The 14,583-nt window shown below is 29.5% G+C and overlaps 1 protein-coding gene across 1 annotated transcript in view; it reads left to right on the top strand.

Annotated features, from left to right (window-relative positions):
• The window catches only part of LOC113388476 (dynein heavy chain 8, axonemal), a 291,892-nt gene that overhangs the window by 211,399 nt on the left and 65,910 nt on the right, over positions 1 to 14,583 (top strand). The window contains 4 exon segments of the mRNA XM_026625851.1: positions 8,738 to 8,858; positions 8,928 to 9,033; positions 10,989 to 11,211; positions 14,232 to 14,408. Coding sequence (XP_026481636.1) covers positions 8,738 to 8,858; positions 8,928 to 9,033; positions 10,989 to 11,211; positions 14,232 to 14,408 — 627 coding nt within the window.

The following is a 14,583-nucleotide window of genomic DNA, read 5'->3' as shown; positions in this document are numbered from 1 at the left end:
ATGATACATCCTGGTGGCGGAAGAAACGATATTCCTCCTCGTTTGAAAAGACAGTTTAATGTCTTCAATTGCACTCTGCCCAGTAACAAATCTATGGATTTGATTTTTAGTGAGTGTAATAGTATTAATAATGAATTTTGAGTTCCATCACCATCTATTTTATATTTTTTTCCAGATAAAATTGGAGGCGGCTACTTCTGTTCGACCAGATTTGATGAAGAGATTGTAGACTTCATGCCCAAGTTAATTCCTGTGACACGTATTATGTGGCAACAGACAAAGGTAATAATATAATTGTTTCTATCAAAATGATTATAGTAATCGCAAAAGAATCAAAAATGAAATTTTTTATGTATCTTTACGTTTCAAAACCTTCTGAAGATTTTGGCATACCTTAGAAAAAATTGATGTATGTGTGAATGTGTGTGTGCGTGTGTGTTTGTGTGTGGATACAAATTTTCGTCGACGATTTCGGAAACACCGATTAACCGATTTGAATAATTCAAAAAACATTTTACTTGTATTGACGAAATGAACAACTGGTAAAATTTTTGAGAAGGCAGGTCTAGCGGTTATGGACTCTCAATAAAAATAAGTTAAACTAGTGGTGTACGGCATCGTGCCTTAAGGCAAATTGCTGGAACTTTCCGTACCGTAATGAAATATTCGAGAAATTTTAAACGTTTTCAAATACTGTAACTTTCATTATTTTTGCTATCTTGTTATATCTGAGCAAATCAAATGTAAATCATAAATCATAAATTAATTTATCTCCAGAACAAACAATAACAATCGTCATTTCATTTCAAATTCAATTTAAAAAAAAAAAAAAATTAGTTGCCTAATTTATACAAAATTAAAAATCTGCTCCCGTATAGTCACAGTCTAAACGCATTTGCAAATAATTCTGTGCGACATTTTCACTTATACTGTGCTTAGCTTGGCGGCATTTACACATTTTTCTATAGTTTTCTCACAAAATTGGAAAATTGCTCCAATACATAAACAGTCTAAACGCACTTGGGTAAGCATTTGTACCAGAATGGCGCTTAGACTGTGCTTATCTGGGTATTTTTTTGAATTTCTAATCCAAAATTACGAAAATATTTTATGGAAAATAAAAAAAGATGTAATAATTTTTTGTCAATACAAGCAGAAAGTTTTTTAGATCATTCAAATCGCACGCTTAGCTCACTCAAAAACTGTCATTTTTTGCACATTTAGCTTTGTATCTTCGAAATGGCGGGATCTGTTTTGCCAAAAACTAATCATCTCCTCTCCCGATCGTTACAAATTGAATGTTTTTTATATCATTCAGATCCAATACTCCGTTCTCTCAAAAACTCGATTTGTATTTTCTGCACTCTTTGCTCCGTATCTCCGTAACTGCTGGACCTGCCTTTGCCAAAAACTAATCAGCACATTTCCCTATCAATAGGGATCGAATGTTTTTTAAACCAATCAAATCGGTTGATCCGTGCGCCCGAAAACGTGGACGAAAAAATGCAGAAATATAAAACACACACACACACATCCATTTAGTTTCTGAGGTATGCCAGTAAAATGTTCAGAAACCTTCAAAACGTCGAGAAATGCAAAAATTTTCATTTTCGATTTTCGGCCCATTACTATAACTATCCTACGAGAAGTTATTAATATAATTGTTGCTATCAAAATGTTTTTTAACTTTCCGTAGGGCAATCGTAATAATCGTAATCGTAAATTTTTATAGATCTTTACGTTTCAAAGGTTTCTGAATATTTTGCCATACCTTAGAAAAAATAGATGTGTGTGTATGTGTGCGGATACAAATTTTGTCGAAGGCAGGTCTAGCCGTTCCGAAGATGTGCGGCAAAAATCCTTTTCAAAAAAAAAAAATCTAAAAATTAAAAAAAATGATTTCTTACAAAAATTTGAGAATTTTTCGAGAATAAAAAAATCGAATATTTTCAAAAATTTCCAAATTCTCAAAATATTTTTAGATTCCAAAAAATTTTAAACTTCGAACAAAAATTCAAAAATTTTGAAAAAAATTCAAAACTTTGAAAAAAATACTAAATTATCAAAAAATTTCTAAATTATCAAAAAAATATAATTTAAAAAAATGGACTCTTGTAAACGTACACATAAGTTATTTATAAAATACGCCCATCACCCAATTTAAAAATCATCTATAAAACCGTATGTATTTATAATAAATAATCTATTTGAAAATTTTCAAAACAATTATTGTTTATTTTTTTTATTCCTCGAATGTTTAATTACGGTACGGGAAGTTCCAGCAATTTGCCTTAAGGCACGATGCCATGCACCCCACTAGTTATTTATTCGTTTCGTTTATTTGATTTTTATCGATTTGTCCTTTCCCAGGCAAAGATGTTGCCGACACCAGCCAAGTTCCACTACGTGTTCAATTTGCGTGACTTGTCCAGGATTTGGCAAGGAATTCTAAATATTCAACGTCTGGAGTTGCCGGATATACAAATGGCATTCAAGCTTTGGAGACACGAGTGCACTCGAGTTATTGCCGATAGGTAAGAAATAAAAAAAAAAGAGTGCGCGTAAGGATCCCACGCGATTGAAGTAAAACTTATTTGCTACTGTACAAGATGGCATTTAAGTAGAAATAAATACATCATATAACAATTTTGAATAATGTTTATTAGTAATATGGTAACACTCGTGATGCACACATCAAACAAATTGAAGCCATACTTTTATATTTGTTTTATTTATCAAGCCCTACACATAGCTTGATCTATGAATCATTTGCTTTTTTATGTGAACGTCAATGCAATGATCATCATCAAATATTACGAGGTAATAAATTAAACATATTATCAACGTCAACAGGCACATTTATAATTTGGCCAAATATTCTAAATTGTCCATTTGCATGAAACAACAATCTAGGTGAAATTAATAGATATAGTATCTAGTTTAGGTAGATAATTTGGTATAGATGGGAATGCAAGAGTAAAAGTGGGAATTTTACCCGAATTTAATAACTTTCGACAAGTTTGACATCCAACCTGATTATTTAAATCAATATTCAAACAACATTATTAAGAATTTGTTTTTGAGCACCATTTGATATTTCTAAGTCACTTTGAAGCCAAAGTCGATCACAAACAAAACATACATTGCCAAAGCTATCATTTCTTACGCAGCGCAGATTTTTCCTTAGTTTCATTATTTATTTGCGATCATTTGCACTACAATTATTTATGGGGGACGGGATAAAATATTCTTCCGATCCTGACATTTTTATTAACTCACGAATTATACTGCTAACCCATGTCGCGCCTAAAGAAGTTTTACTTCAAAAAATGTTTAGAGACTACGAGCTAAATACAAAACTCAAGTGAAAGTCGACACATTTTGTTTTGTTTTTGACATATGATTTGACATTTGATGCATTTTTTGTTTTGCTCGCAGACTAGATCGAATAATTGCGATAGCTGCGCTTACTAGCGTCGTAGTGTTCAACTTAACGTTGGCGTTTTCGTTGCATTTGTACGGATTTACACCCGTGTCGCGCCTAATGAAGTTTTTACACCCATGTCGCGCCTAAAGAAGTTTTACTTTAAAATTCATACCTAAAACGCTCTATTGACTATGAAGTAATATTACTTTTTTGCTTTATAGATTTACCTCCTACACGGATCGTGACTGGTTTGTTAACAACTTGAAAAAGGTTATCGAAAAATTGTTACCAGAGTATGTAGAGTTATACCCCGAAGAAGAAACGTTCTTTGTTGATTTTCTACGAGAACCACCAGATGTTACAGGAGATGAACCCGAAGACTTTTGTTTCGATGCTCCCAAGATATACGAAGAAATTCCAAGGTATTGTAAATGCATATTGATTTCCACACAGATTAATTTTAATAACAACTATCTATTATTTTAGTGTGGAGTTTGTGCTGATGAAAGTTCATCAATTCATGGCATCATTCAACGAGACCATTCGTGGAGCCAATATGGACATGGTGTTTTTCCACGATGCTTTGGTGCATCTGTTTACAATATCCAGAATAGTCAGAACACCAAGGTTTTGCATTTTTTAAATAATTCCCACATTTAATTATAATTATTATTTTTATGTGTTTTTTTTTCAACAGAGGAAATGCTCTGCTGGTAGGTGTCGGTGGATCAGGAAAGCAGTCTTTGTGTAAACTGGCATCGTTTATGGCTAATTATCAGTTCCATCAAATCACCATGACCAGGTAAGAGGGATGGAATTATTTTTGGTTTTGGGATTTGTTTGTTAATATTTATTTTTTGTTTTAGATCGTACAATGCAACTAACCTTCAAGACGATATCAAGTTCTTGTATAGAGTCGCTGGGCAAAAAGGACAGGTTGGAATTTTAGACATCAAAACTTTCCTCAGGATTATTATTCTGAGATTTATTTATTTTATTTATTTTGAATTCAAACTTTGTATACTGATAGAGTTTATATCCAAAACGAAATGACCTATTTTTCTAAACTTTAATTAACTTTCCGTAGGGTGTGTTATAGTAATCGCAAAAATTGCAAAATTTCATATATCCTTACGTTTCAAATGTTTCTGAACATTTTGGCATACCTCAGAAAAAATAGATTTGCGTGTGTGTGTGGATACAATGTTTCGTCGACAATTTCGGGAACACGGATTAACAGATTTCAAATAATTCAAAAAACATTCTATTCGTATTGTTGAGAATACGTGCTGATTAGTTTTTGGCAAAGGCATGTCTCGACGTTTTGGAGATACGGGGCAAAAAGTCCCAAAAATGGTATTACAGTTTTTGAAATAACGAAACGTCCGATTTGAATAATTCAAAAAACATTTTATTTGTATTGACTTAGTTTGAATTTTTGGAAAGGCAGGTCTTGCTTTTATGGACTCTCAATTTTCAAATTTTCAAAAAAAATCAAATTTTTTAAAAAAAATAGTTTAAAAAAATCTAAATAAAAAAAAATTTTGGAAAAATTTCATAATTATAAAAAAAATCAAATTAAAAAAAAAATTGAACAAATTTCTTGTAAACATACATTTAAAAAAACTATTTTTTTCATACATTCGAAGTTCTAAACAACTTCAAAATTATCAAAAAAATCAAATTAACAAAAAAATGACTTTGGTAAACATACATTTTAAAAAAATCGATTTTTTCAAAAATTACAAAAAAATTGAACTTTTAAAAAACATTCTAAATTGTGAAAAAATTTCTAAATTTTAAAAAATCTAATTTAAAAAAAATTGAACAAGTTTCTTGTAAACATACACTTAAAAATCGATTTTTTTCATAAATTCGAAGTTTAAAAAAAATTCAAAAATATCAAAAAAACAAATTAAAAAAAAATGAACAAATTTCTTGCAAACGTGCATTTAAAAAAAATCGTTTTTTTTTAAAATTGCATTTCAAAAATTCCGAAAAAAATCTAAATTTTGGAATAATTTCAAAGTTATCAAAAAAATCAAATTAAAAAAAAAATTGAACAAATTTTTTGTAAATATACATTTAAAAAAATTGATTTTTTCAGAAATTCCAAAAAAATCGAACTTCTAAAAAATTTTCTAAATTTTGAAAAAAATTCAAAATTTTGAAAAAATGGATTAAAAAAAATCAAATATTCCCAAATTCTCAAAAAAATTAAAAAAATCTACTTTTTCCAAAAATTTCAAAATTTAAAAAAAAAATATTATATGAAAAAAATTTCAAATTTGAAAAAAAATCAACATTTTGAAAAAAAAATTAAGATTTTGAAAAAAAATTGCACAAATTTCTTATAAATATACACAATGTACATAAGTTTGTAGAATACGTTCGTCACCCAATTTAATAAGCACTTATAAATTTACAGTATGTATTTATAATAAATAATCTATTTGAAATTATTTAAAACAATTATTGATTACTTTCATTCCTTGAATACGGTACGGAAAGTTCCAGCAATTTGTCTTAAGGCACGATCCCATGCACCACTAGTTAATTTTTATAATTAGACCTATAATATTTTAATGGCTTCATTTTGACCATCTACTCTATCAACGTGCGAAGTTTCATCTAAATCTTATAAGAGAAAACCTAAGGTGCTCCTTGTTAGTCTAATTAAAACAAACCCTACAAAGATACTTTTTTTTAAACAATTTCACCCCAATTATTTCCTTTCCAGGGTATCTCATTCATTTTCACCGACAACGACATCAAAGACGAAGGATTTTTGGAATACCTAAACAACGTGCTAAGCTCTGGTGAAATTGCAAATTTGTTCCCGAAAGACGAATTAGGTAAAATCAAGACTATAGTTTATACATTTATTATAATTTATAAATTTTACCATTCAGTTTTTAATAGGGTTTATACAAAAATCGACATTTCAGAAAACCGGTTTTCGAATTTTAATTTTGCTTAAAAACCGGTTTTAGCCGGTTCTCGAATTTTATATAGAAAATAAATTTTTGCTCGAATATTCTGTAATTTATCCGCAAATTTAGTGTGATTTAGAGCAGTATTTGACTGAATTAATTTATTGTTCAATTTCATGGATAGTAAACAAAATTATTTTTATTTTAATTAGTAGAACTAAAAAATAATAGTTTATTTTGATTAAATAACTTTGAAAATAATTATTCGTTATTCATGCATCATTTTCACATATAAGAATGAAAATATTTTTCTGATAGTGAAAGAAAAGTTTTCGAATAAATAAAAATAATACATTTTTAAATAAAATAAAAAAATAGATACATGTTGTTACATACTTGTTAATATAAATTTTAGTTTTAAAAACAATTTAGCTAAACTCGGATATTGTCTGTTCCGAGCAATTTTAATTAATTAATTTTAAACATTCTAATTGTGTTTTTTTGTTTAATAAAATATGATTTAAAAAAACTGAGAACGTCTATCGAATTGCTATTGAAATAGAAAATACCCTCATACTTGCGACCAAATTATGCTTAATTGTTTTTAAAGTCTGATATAATAATTCTAAGCTTTTGCTTTTTTTATTTGTGGCTTCTAGGGTTTAAAACTCTTTTTTTAAGTTTGAGTAGAGGAAGTTACTTCATCAAGAAGAAGTCACATTAATTTAAATTAAAACACACACTCGTATAAAAAAATCTAAATTAATATATACAAAACCTTTCTGGGAACCATTGCAGACTGATAAGATATCAAATGCTATTGAACCGATATGATTTCAAGCATCAAAACGCTTTCATCTATCATTTATATTTGGCTATATTTGTCATTTTCCATTTATACAGTGAACACCGACTTTTTTGCTGAAAACCCGGTTTTCGAATTCCATAATTATTGTCAAAAAACCGGTTTTTGGAAACCGACAAACCCTAGTTTTTAACGTCTAAATTTCTTCTACAGATGAGATCACATCAGATTTGGTTCCCAAAATGAAAAAGGCACAGCCAAAACGGGTACCAACCGGTGACAACTTATACGACTTCTTTATAGAGAGATCCAGGGCTAATCTGCACATCATTTTGTGTTTCTCACCGGTAAATAATAAAAATATTACCAGTAATATTGATTGAGTTACATTTTTTTAACTTCCCGAAGGAGAAGTTTATGTTTTCATAAAAAAATCCGATTTGCTAGTTTTATGTTTTCCTCGACGTTTCAAGCCATTCTGAATCGAATGAGACCAAATTTATGGGAAAAGTATGTGTGTGTGTGTGTGTGTATGTGTGTGCGTGTATGTGAACAGATTTTTTGCCGTAAATCGACGTTTTCTCAAAAACGGCTGGACCGATTCTAAAAATTTAAAAGCCATTCGATGTATCTCGATGAGGACTATTATTTGTCAGTTTTGTGCGACGATCGCCCAAGCCGTTTTTTTATAAATCGCAGAAAAGTAAAAAAAAATTCGTCTTAGTTTTAGCCCGCAATTCTGAATCGATTTTGAAAATTCAAAAACCGTTCGAAAGATATTCGTTGGGAATCGTGCTGATTAGTTTTTGGTAGAGATCGGCCGGGCCGTTTTCTTGTAATAAAGTTTTTAAAATAAAAATTTTGACGATTTTTATGATTATTTTTTTGACGGTAGACACCATAGTCTTCTAGATCATACTAAAATATTACGGCCCTACGACAACTGGTTTAGCTTTAAAAATTCGTCAAAGTTTGCAAAAATTGGTATTGTTTTTTTTGGCATTTGTCAAAATTAGACTTTTGATCGACGTTTTTTCAAAAACGCCTGAACCGATTTTAGAAATTTAAAATCTATTTCATGTATTTTAGTGAGGACTATCGTTTGTCAGTTTTAAGCGACGATCTGCCAAGCCGTTTCTTTGCAATTTGAAAAAAAGTGTTAAACTTTTCGTCCACATTTAAGCTCATCCTACCGAACCGATTTTAAAAAATCAAAAACTGTTCGAAAGATATTAGTTGGGAATGATACTGATTAATTTTAGGTGAAAATCTACCGAGCCGTTTTCTTGTAATTAACTGTTGAAAAAAAAATTTAAGCCGATTTTCATGGAACTTTTTTTGGCGATATATACCATGGTCTTATAGAAAACTTACTGTAATATTACGGCCTTACGACAAGTAGTAGTAATATTACTGTAAAATTATTATCGTTTTTTTTAAAGTAGGATTGATGAAGTATATTATTTACACTTTTTTTTTATTAAGTCGATTATTTACACATATCGGGAAGTTCATGTAACTTGCCTCAAGGCAAAATACCAAACCAACTAGTTATGTTATTGTTTTGCGTAGGTTGGTGAAAAGTTCAGAAACAGATCACTCATGTTCCCGGGTTTAATTTCTGGTTGCACGATGGATTGGTATCACAGATGGCCGAGGGATGCTTTAGTTGCTGTGTCGGAACACTTTTTAGGTAATAATAAAGGGGTAAATGACTTGAGAATTCGTGCTAATTTACTCTACAATTTTCAATTATTTTTAGGTAATTTTGATATGGTGTGTTCTCCTGAAATCAAAGAAGAAGTCATACAAATCATGGGTGTCGTGCAGGATGGTGTGGCAGATACTTGCATAGCTTATTATGACAAGTGAGTAGACAATAGACTTTTTTTTACCTCTATTATTAACTTTCCGAAGGGAAAGTTTATGTTTTCATAAAAAAATCCGAATCGCTAATTTTATGTTTTCTCGACGTTTCAAGCCATTCTGAATCGAATGAGACCAAATTTAGAAAAAGTATGTGTGTGTGAACACATTTTTTCCTGTTTTTTTTTCATTTTTTTGCTTGTTATTTTATTTTATTCAATTTGTTTTTATCCAGACCGTAAATGAAATTTGTTATATATTTTGGTATACCTTAGAAAAAATTGATGTGTGTGTGTGCGTGTCTTTTTTATAGCAAAGTAAATGTATTTATGCATCCCAGACTAGGTCTTTTGTCTTGGTATGTCGTATTCAATACCGTCTGGGTATAATACCGACTAAAACCTTCGCTTTACTTTTGCCTCAGATTCCCACGGAAACCGCCGTTAGGCATTACTTCGTGGGGGGAGGATCTAGAATGTTATCATTTATTATAAAAAAGAACTTTACTGACGAGCAAATTCTAATATTTTTTTAAAAAAAGGGACTCTACTGACGAGCAAATTATAATACTTTTTTAAAAAATAGGAACTCTACTGATGAGCAAACTCTGAAAAAAAACTTTTTTTTAAGAAATCTACTGACAAGCAATTTTTTTTATTTTTATAAAAAGGAACTCTACTGACAAGCAAATTCTAATACTTTTTTTAAAAATAAGTACTTTACTGACGAGCAACTTCTAATACTTTATTTAAAAAAAGAACTCTACTGATGAGCGAATTCTGAAAAAAATAATTTTAAACAGAACTCTACTGACGAGCAAATTCTAATACTTTTTTTTTTAAAAAAAAGGAACTCTACTGACGAGCAAATTCTAAGATTTTTAGAAAAGCACAAGGAACTCTACTGACGAGCAAATTCTGGCATTCTAAAAAAATGAGACTTTTCTAGCTATCAAAAGATTTTTTAGGAAAACAAAAAGAACCCTACTGACGAGCAAATTCTGATATTTTTAAAAGAGCAAAAGGAACAAAAAAATCTAAATTTTGGTAAATTTAAAAAATATATAAATTTAAAAAAATCGATTAAAACAAATTAAGAAAATTAAAAAAAAACGATTTAAACAAAAATTTGGGACTATTTCCAAATTTTCAAAAAAAAATCTTAATTTTGATAAATTTTAAAAAATGTCAAAAATAAAAAAAACGATTATTACCAAAAATTTGGAAATATTTTTAAATTTTCAAAAAAAATCAAAATTTTGGTAAAATTAAAAAAAATATCAATTTAAAAAATAACGATTTAAACAAAAATGTGGGACTATTTCCAAAGTTTTGATAAAAATCTAAAGGTTGGAAAATTAAAAAAAATCGATTTCTATAAAATATATAAAAAAATCTAAATTTTGGTGAATTTTAAAAAATATCATCATTTAAAAAAAAACGATTTTTACCAAAAATTTGTAAATATTTCTGAGTTTTCAAAAAAAATCTAAATTTTGGAAAATTTATAAAAATATCAAAATAAAAAAATGATTTCTACCAAAATCTGGGAATATTACCAAATTTACAAAAAAAAAACGAATATTTTCTCTAAAATTTCCAAATTCTCAAAAACATTTAAAAAAATCGATTTTTTTCAAATTCCAAGAAATCTCGATATTTTAAAAAAATTCCAAATTTCGAAAAAAATTAAAAACAAAAAAAATCAGATTTAAAAAAAATCTACAAATTTCTTGTAAACATAGCATACACACAAGTTGTTTGTAGAATATACGCTGGTCGCCCAATTTAATAAGCACTTATAAATTTAGAGTATGCATTCATAATAAACAATCTATTTGAAATCATTTAAAACAATCTTTAATTATTTTCGTTCCTCGAATGTTCAATTCCCGTACTCCAGCAATTTGCCTTAAGGCAAAACGATGCCATGCACTACTAATTTTTTTCCTAATTAGATTCCGTCGCCAGACGCACGTGACACCAAAATCCTACCTCTTCTTTTTGGACGGATACAAAAAAATCTACAAGGACAAACACGAAAATATTGCCTTGATGGCTTACCGGATGACCACGGGTTTGGTCAAACTGGTAGAAGCTGGTGAGAGTGTCGATATTTTAAAACAGGAATTGGAAGTTAAAAACAAGGAGATTCAAGTCGCTTCTGCAAAGGCCGATATTGTAAGTAGACGAAGGAAATTTAAACTTCTTTTTACCAGACTATTTATGTTTAAGGGAGCGTTATAGAGAGACATGCGATATTTGGAAGTGTTAAAATAATATATCGTGCCTAAGATTGTGTGTTCAAAAAGTACCCGGAATTACTAATAATTAAATTTCGCGGGTCTGGAGTGTCTGATTGTCAAAATTTTTATTTTTATTGTGTTGGTATACATGCCCCTAAAGTATGATGAAATTTTCAGCTATATTCACTGATTACTTTGTCTGTGGTAGTCGCTAAGGTTCGACGTGTTTTTCTGAGCTCGGCGATTTTTACAATGGAAGAATTGAAAAGTCAAAGAATTTGTATTAAATTTTGCGTAAAAAATGAAATAAAGTGTTGCAAAGTGCAAAAATTCACCAGATATGGCTCCGTGTGACTTTTTCCTATTCCCAAAGTTGAAGAGACCCATGAAAGGACGGCGGTTTTCCTCGATTGAAGAAAATCGCTGAGAGTGCTCAAGGACATATCGAAAAGTGAATATCAAGGGTGCTTCGAAAATTGGAAAAAACGCTGGCATAAGTGTATTATATCTGGGGGGGACTACTTTGAAGGGGACCACATTAATGTAGACGAATAAATAAATATTTTTTTGAAAAAACGAAAATTCCGGGTACTTTTTGAACAGACCTCGTATATACAACTCAGGGTACTCCTTGGATGAAAATGTAAATTTCTCAAAATTTTCAAAGAAAACTAACAAAATTAAAAATACAGTATCGAAGGCAACTAATTAAAGAATATCCAAATGTATAATTACTTCCTAAAAAGTATGTTTTGTAAATTTTAATAGTAACTCGACGTGCGATATTAATTTCCATATCACCTATTAATTTTCTTGCACTTTTTGGAGGAAAATGAAAATAACTCAAAATTTTCAAAGAAAACTATAAAAAGTAAAAATACAGTATCAAAAACAACTAATTAAAGAATATATTAATGTACAATTGCTTCCTAAAATGTATGTTTCGTAAACTTTAAAAGTAACTCGACGTGCGATATTCATTTCCATATCACCTATTCAAGTACGTGGACTTGAATTGGAATTTAAATAACTCAAAATTTTCTAAGAAAAATATAAAGTCAAAATATGCAGAATTAAAGTAGACATAATAAAGAATATTTTGGTATATAAATACTATCTTATATGTAGTTCTTGAGCGCAGCAAATTAAATAAAATTCAAAGATGTCTATACAAATATTTCCTATTTACGTTTTTCGAATAATTTTTCCATTCCAATTAATTAGGTTATTATGGTCAACTGGCACAATTTCTTAAAAACTCAAAATTGACCAGAGGAAATTTTAAATAGAATTATTATTTTGAGTTGGAAAAATTATTTAATACTAGCTGACCAGGCAAACGTTGTTTTGCTAAGTAAGGTATATCCTAAACAATTTCTAGAGAATCAAAAATATTAATACTTTAAGTGTATAAGGATGTGCTGTTTGAATGCTATATACAATGAGGTATTACAAAAACAATAAACCCCATTAGTTTATCTATATTTTGCCTGGAAGTTTTATACACTTTCTATAGAAAACATGGTATAATCCAATCCAAGTCTTTTTTGGTCTTTCGACTTATTGATTACGTTTCAATAAGTCAGATTATTTTTGTATTCGGGATTTTGTGTATAATTGTAAATAATACTACTGAGTCTATACAAAAATTTTTAAATTTCTGCGGGGGAGATAAAAAATGAATTAAGTATTTCTTCTTTGACCTGCTTTTTAAAAAGTTTCAAGTAACATTCGATGAATTAAAGTAAATTTAATAAAATGTATATAAGTAGTGCAGGGCGAGGCGCAAACGTCCAATTTGACTTTGAACAAAAATTAATTATATTATAAAAATCCAAACAATTATATCACAATAAATAACACATTTCAAACAAACAATTATCTGACTACGTTCAGTAAAACTGTCAGCTACTTCATCATTGTAGAAATGTGCTTTTTTGATGTCTTTCAAAAATTTGTTATCTAGACCTTTTTACCCTATAGGCGGAGTAACTTGGAACAGGTTTAATGTCTTGTTTTAATTTTACAGGTATTTTACAAAATAATTACATTTTTAACTAATGCTACTAATGCAGAAGAAAATACTTTTACTATGGATTTTTAAAGATTAAAGTTTATCTCCCGATAACAAAGTCATGAGAATCAAGGTTATAGCTGGTTATACATCTTTGTCCCTCTACTTTCAAATATTGTTGTTAAACAATGCTTAACTTTACTGATTTTCGACACATCGGTGGTGTAACTTTTTAACCCCGGACCTTCATATATTACTATCTATTCTTCGATAAATTCTGGGAAATTATAACTGAGAATATGTTATTCGACAAAATATCCCTTTGATCGATACCAAATTTAGGTTCGGAATTTAATTAACATAAATAAAAAATAATAATAACCGAGAAAATGTTTTATAAATACTAATGAGTATATAATTATACAAATGAGATCTTTCAGAGCACCGTGTTTGAGAAAAATATGCCAAAAGGTGCATTTTTATATTAACATTTCAAAAAAGTTGATATTTTGAGTTTCTAGTAACACTTGCGTCCCGTTTACTAACGTTTTTGTGTATAAATAAAAATACAAACAAAACTACTTACTACAGTTTAATCATAATTGCATAATATTCACGTAAAACATCCTAATAAACGTAATAGAACATCATCTGTTAAAAACGTTTGACATTTGACGTATTAGCCACCGTTCATTGTTTTATTCAAATTACGCTTCTACAAAAATGTTCAAATTAAAAATGTAAAGTTTCTACGCGATTTTGAAATAATATCTCACCTTTCCGACAACCTACAGATTAGCACGAATTTTTCAAGACTAAGACTGGCCAAATCGGTTTAGCCGTTTTCGAGTTTTAGTGGATTATTTTATCGAGAGCTCTATTTTTTTATATAAGATTATTATTTTGAGTTGGAAAAATAATTTATATAAATTATCTATTAGGTGTTGGCCAGTGTCACAGAATCCCAAACAGCTGCCGAAGCAATCAAAGTAGAAGTGTTGGAGGTGAAAGAAAGAGCCTCCCAACTTGTGGAGGTTATTTCTGAGGAAACAGCAGTTGCTGAAGGTAAATTGGAGGAAGCCAGGCCTGCTTTGGAGGCTGCTGAAGCCGCTTTACTGGTAAATATAGTAATTTATTGATAAATACTTTAGGACACTGCCACTAGATTGAATTGAAAAAATGAATGTGTGTGTATGTGTGTGTGAATACAATTTTTCGTCCACGTTTTCGGGCGCACGAAACCAGTATTAACTTAAACTAAACCTTGACTTTTTACAACAATTAATATTTGCA

The sequence above is a fragment of the Ctenocephalides felis genome, unplaced genomic scaffold (assembly GCF_003426905.1).
Source record: "Ctenocephalides felis isolate EL2017-DRISC unplaced genomic scaffold, ASM342690v1 CF-g0.4_SCAFFOLD_03572, whole genome shotgun sequence".
Taxonomy (NCBI): domain Eukaryota; kingdom Metazoa; phylum Arthropoda; class Insecta; order Siphonaptera; family Pulicidae; genus Ctenocephalides; species Ctenocephalides felis.
This window is presented reverse-complemented; position numbering and strand designations above follow the sequence as displayed.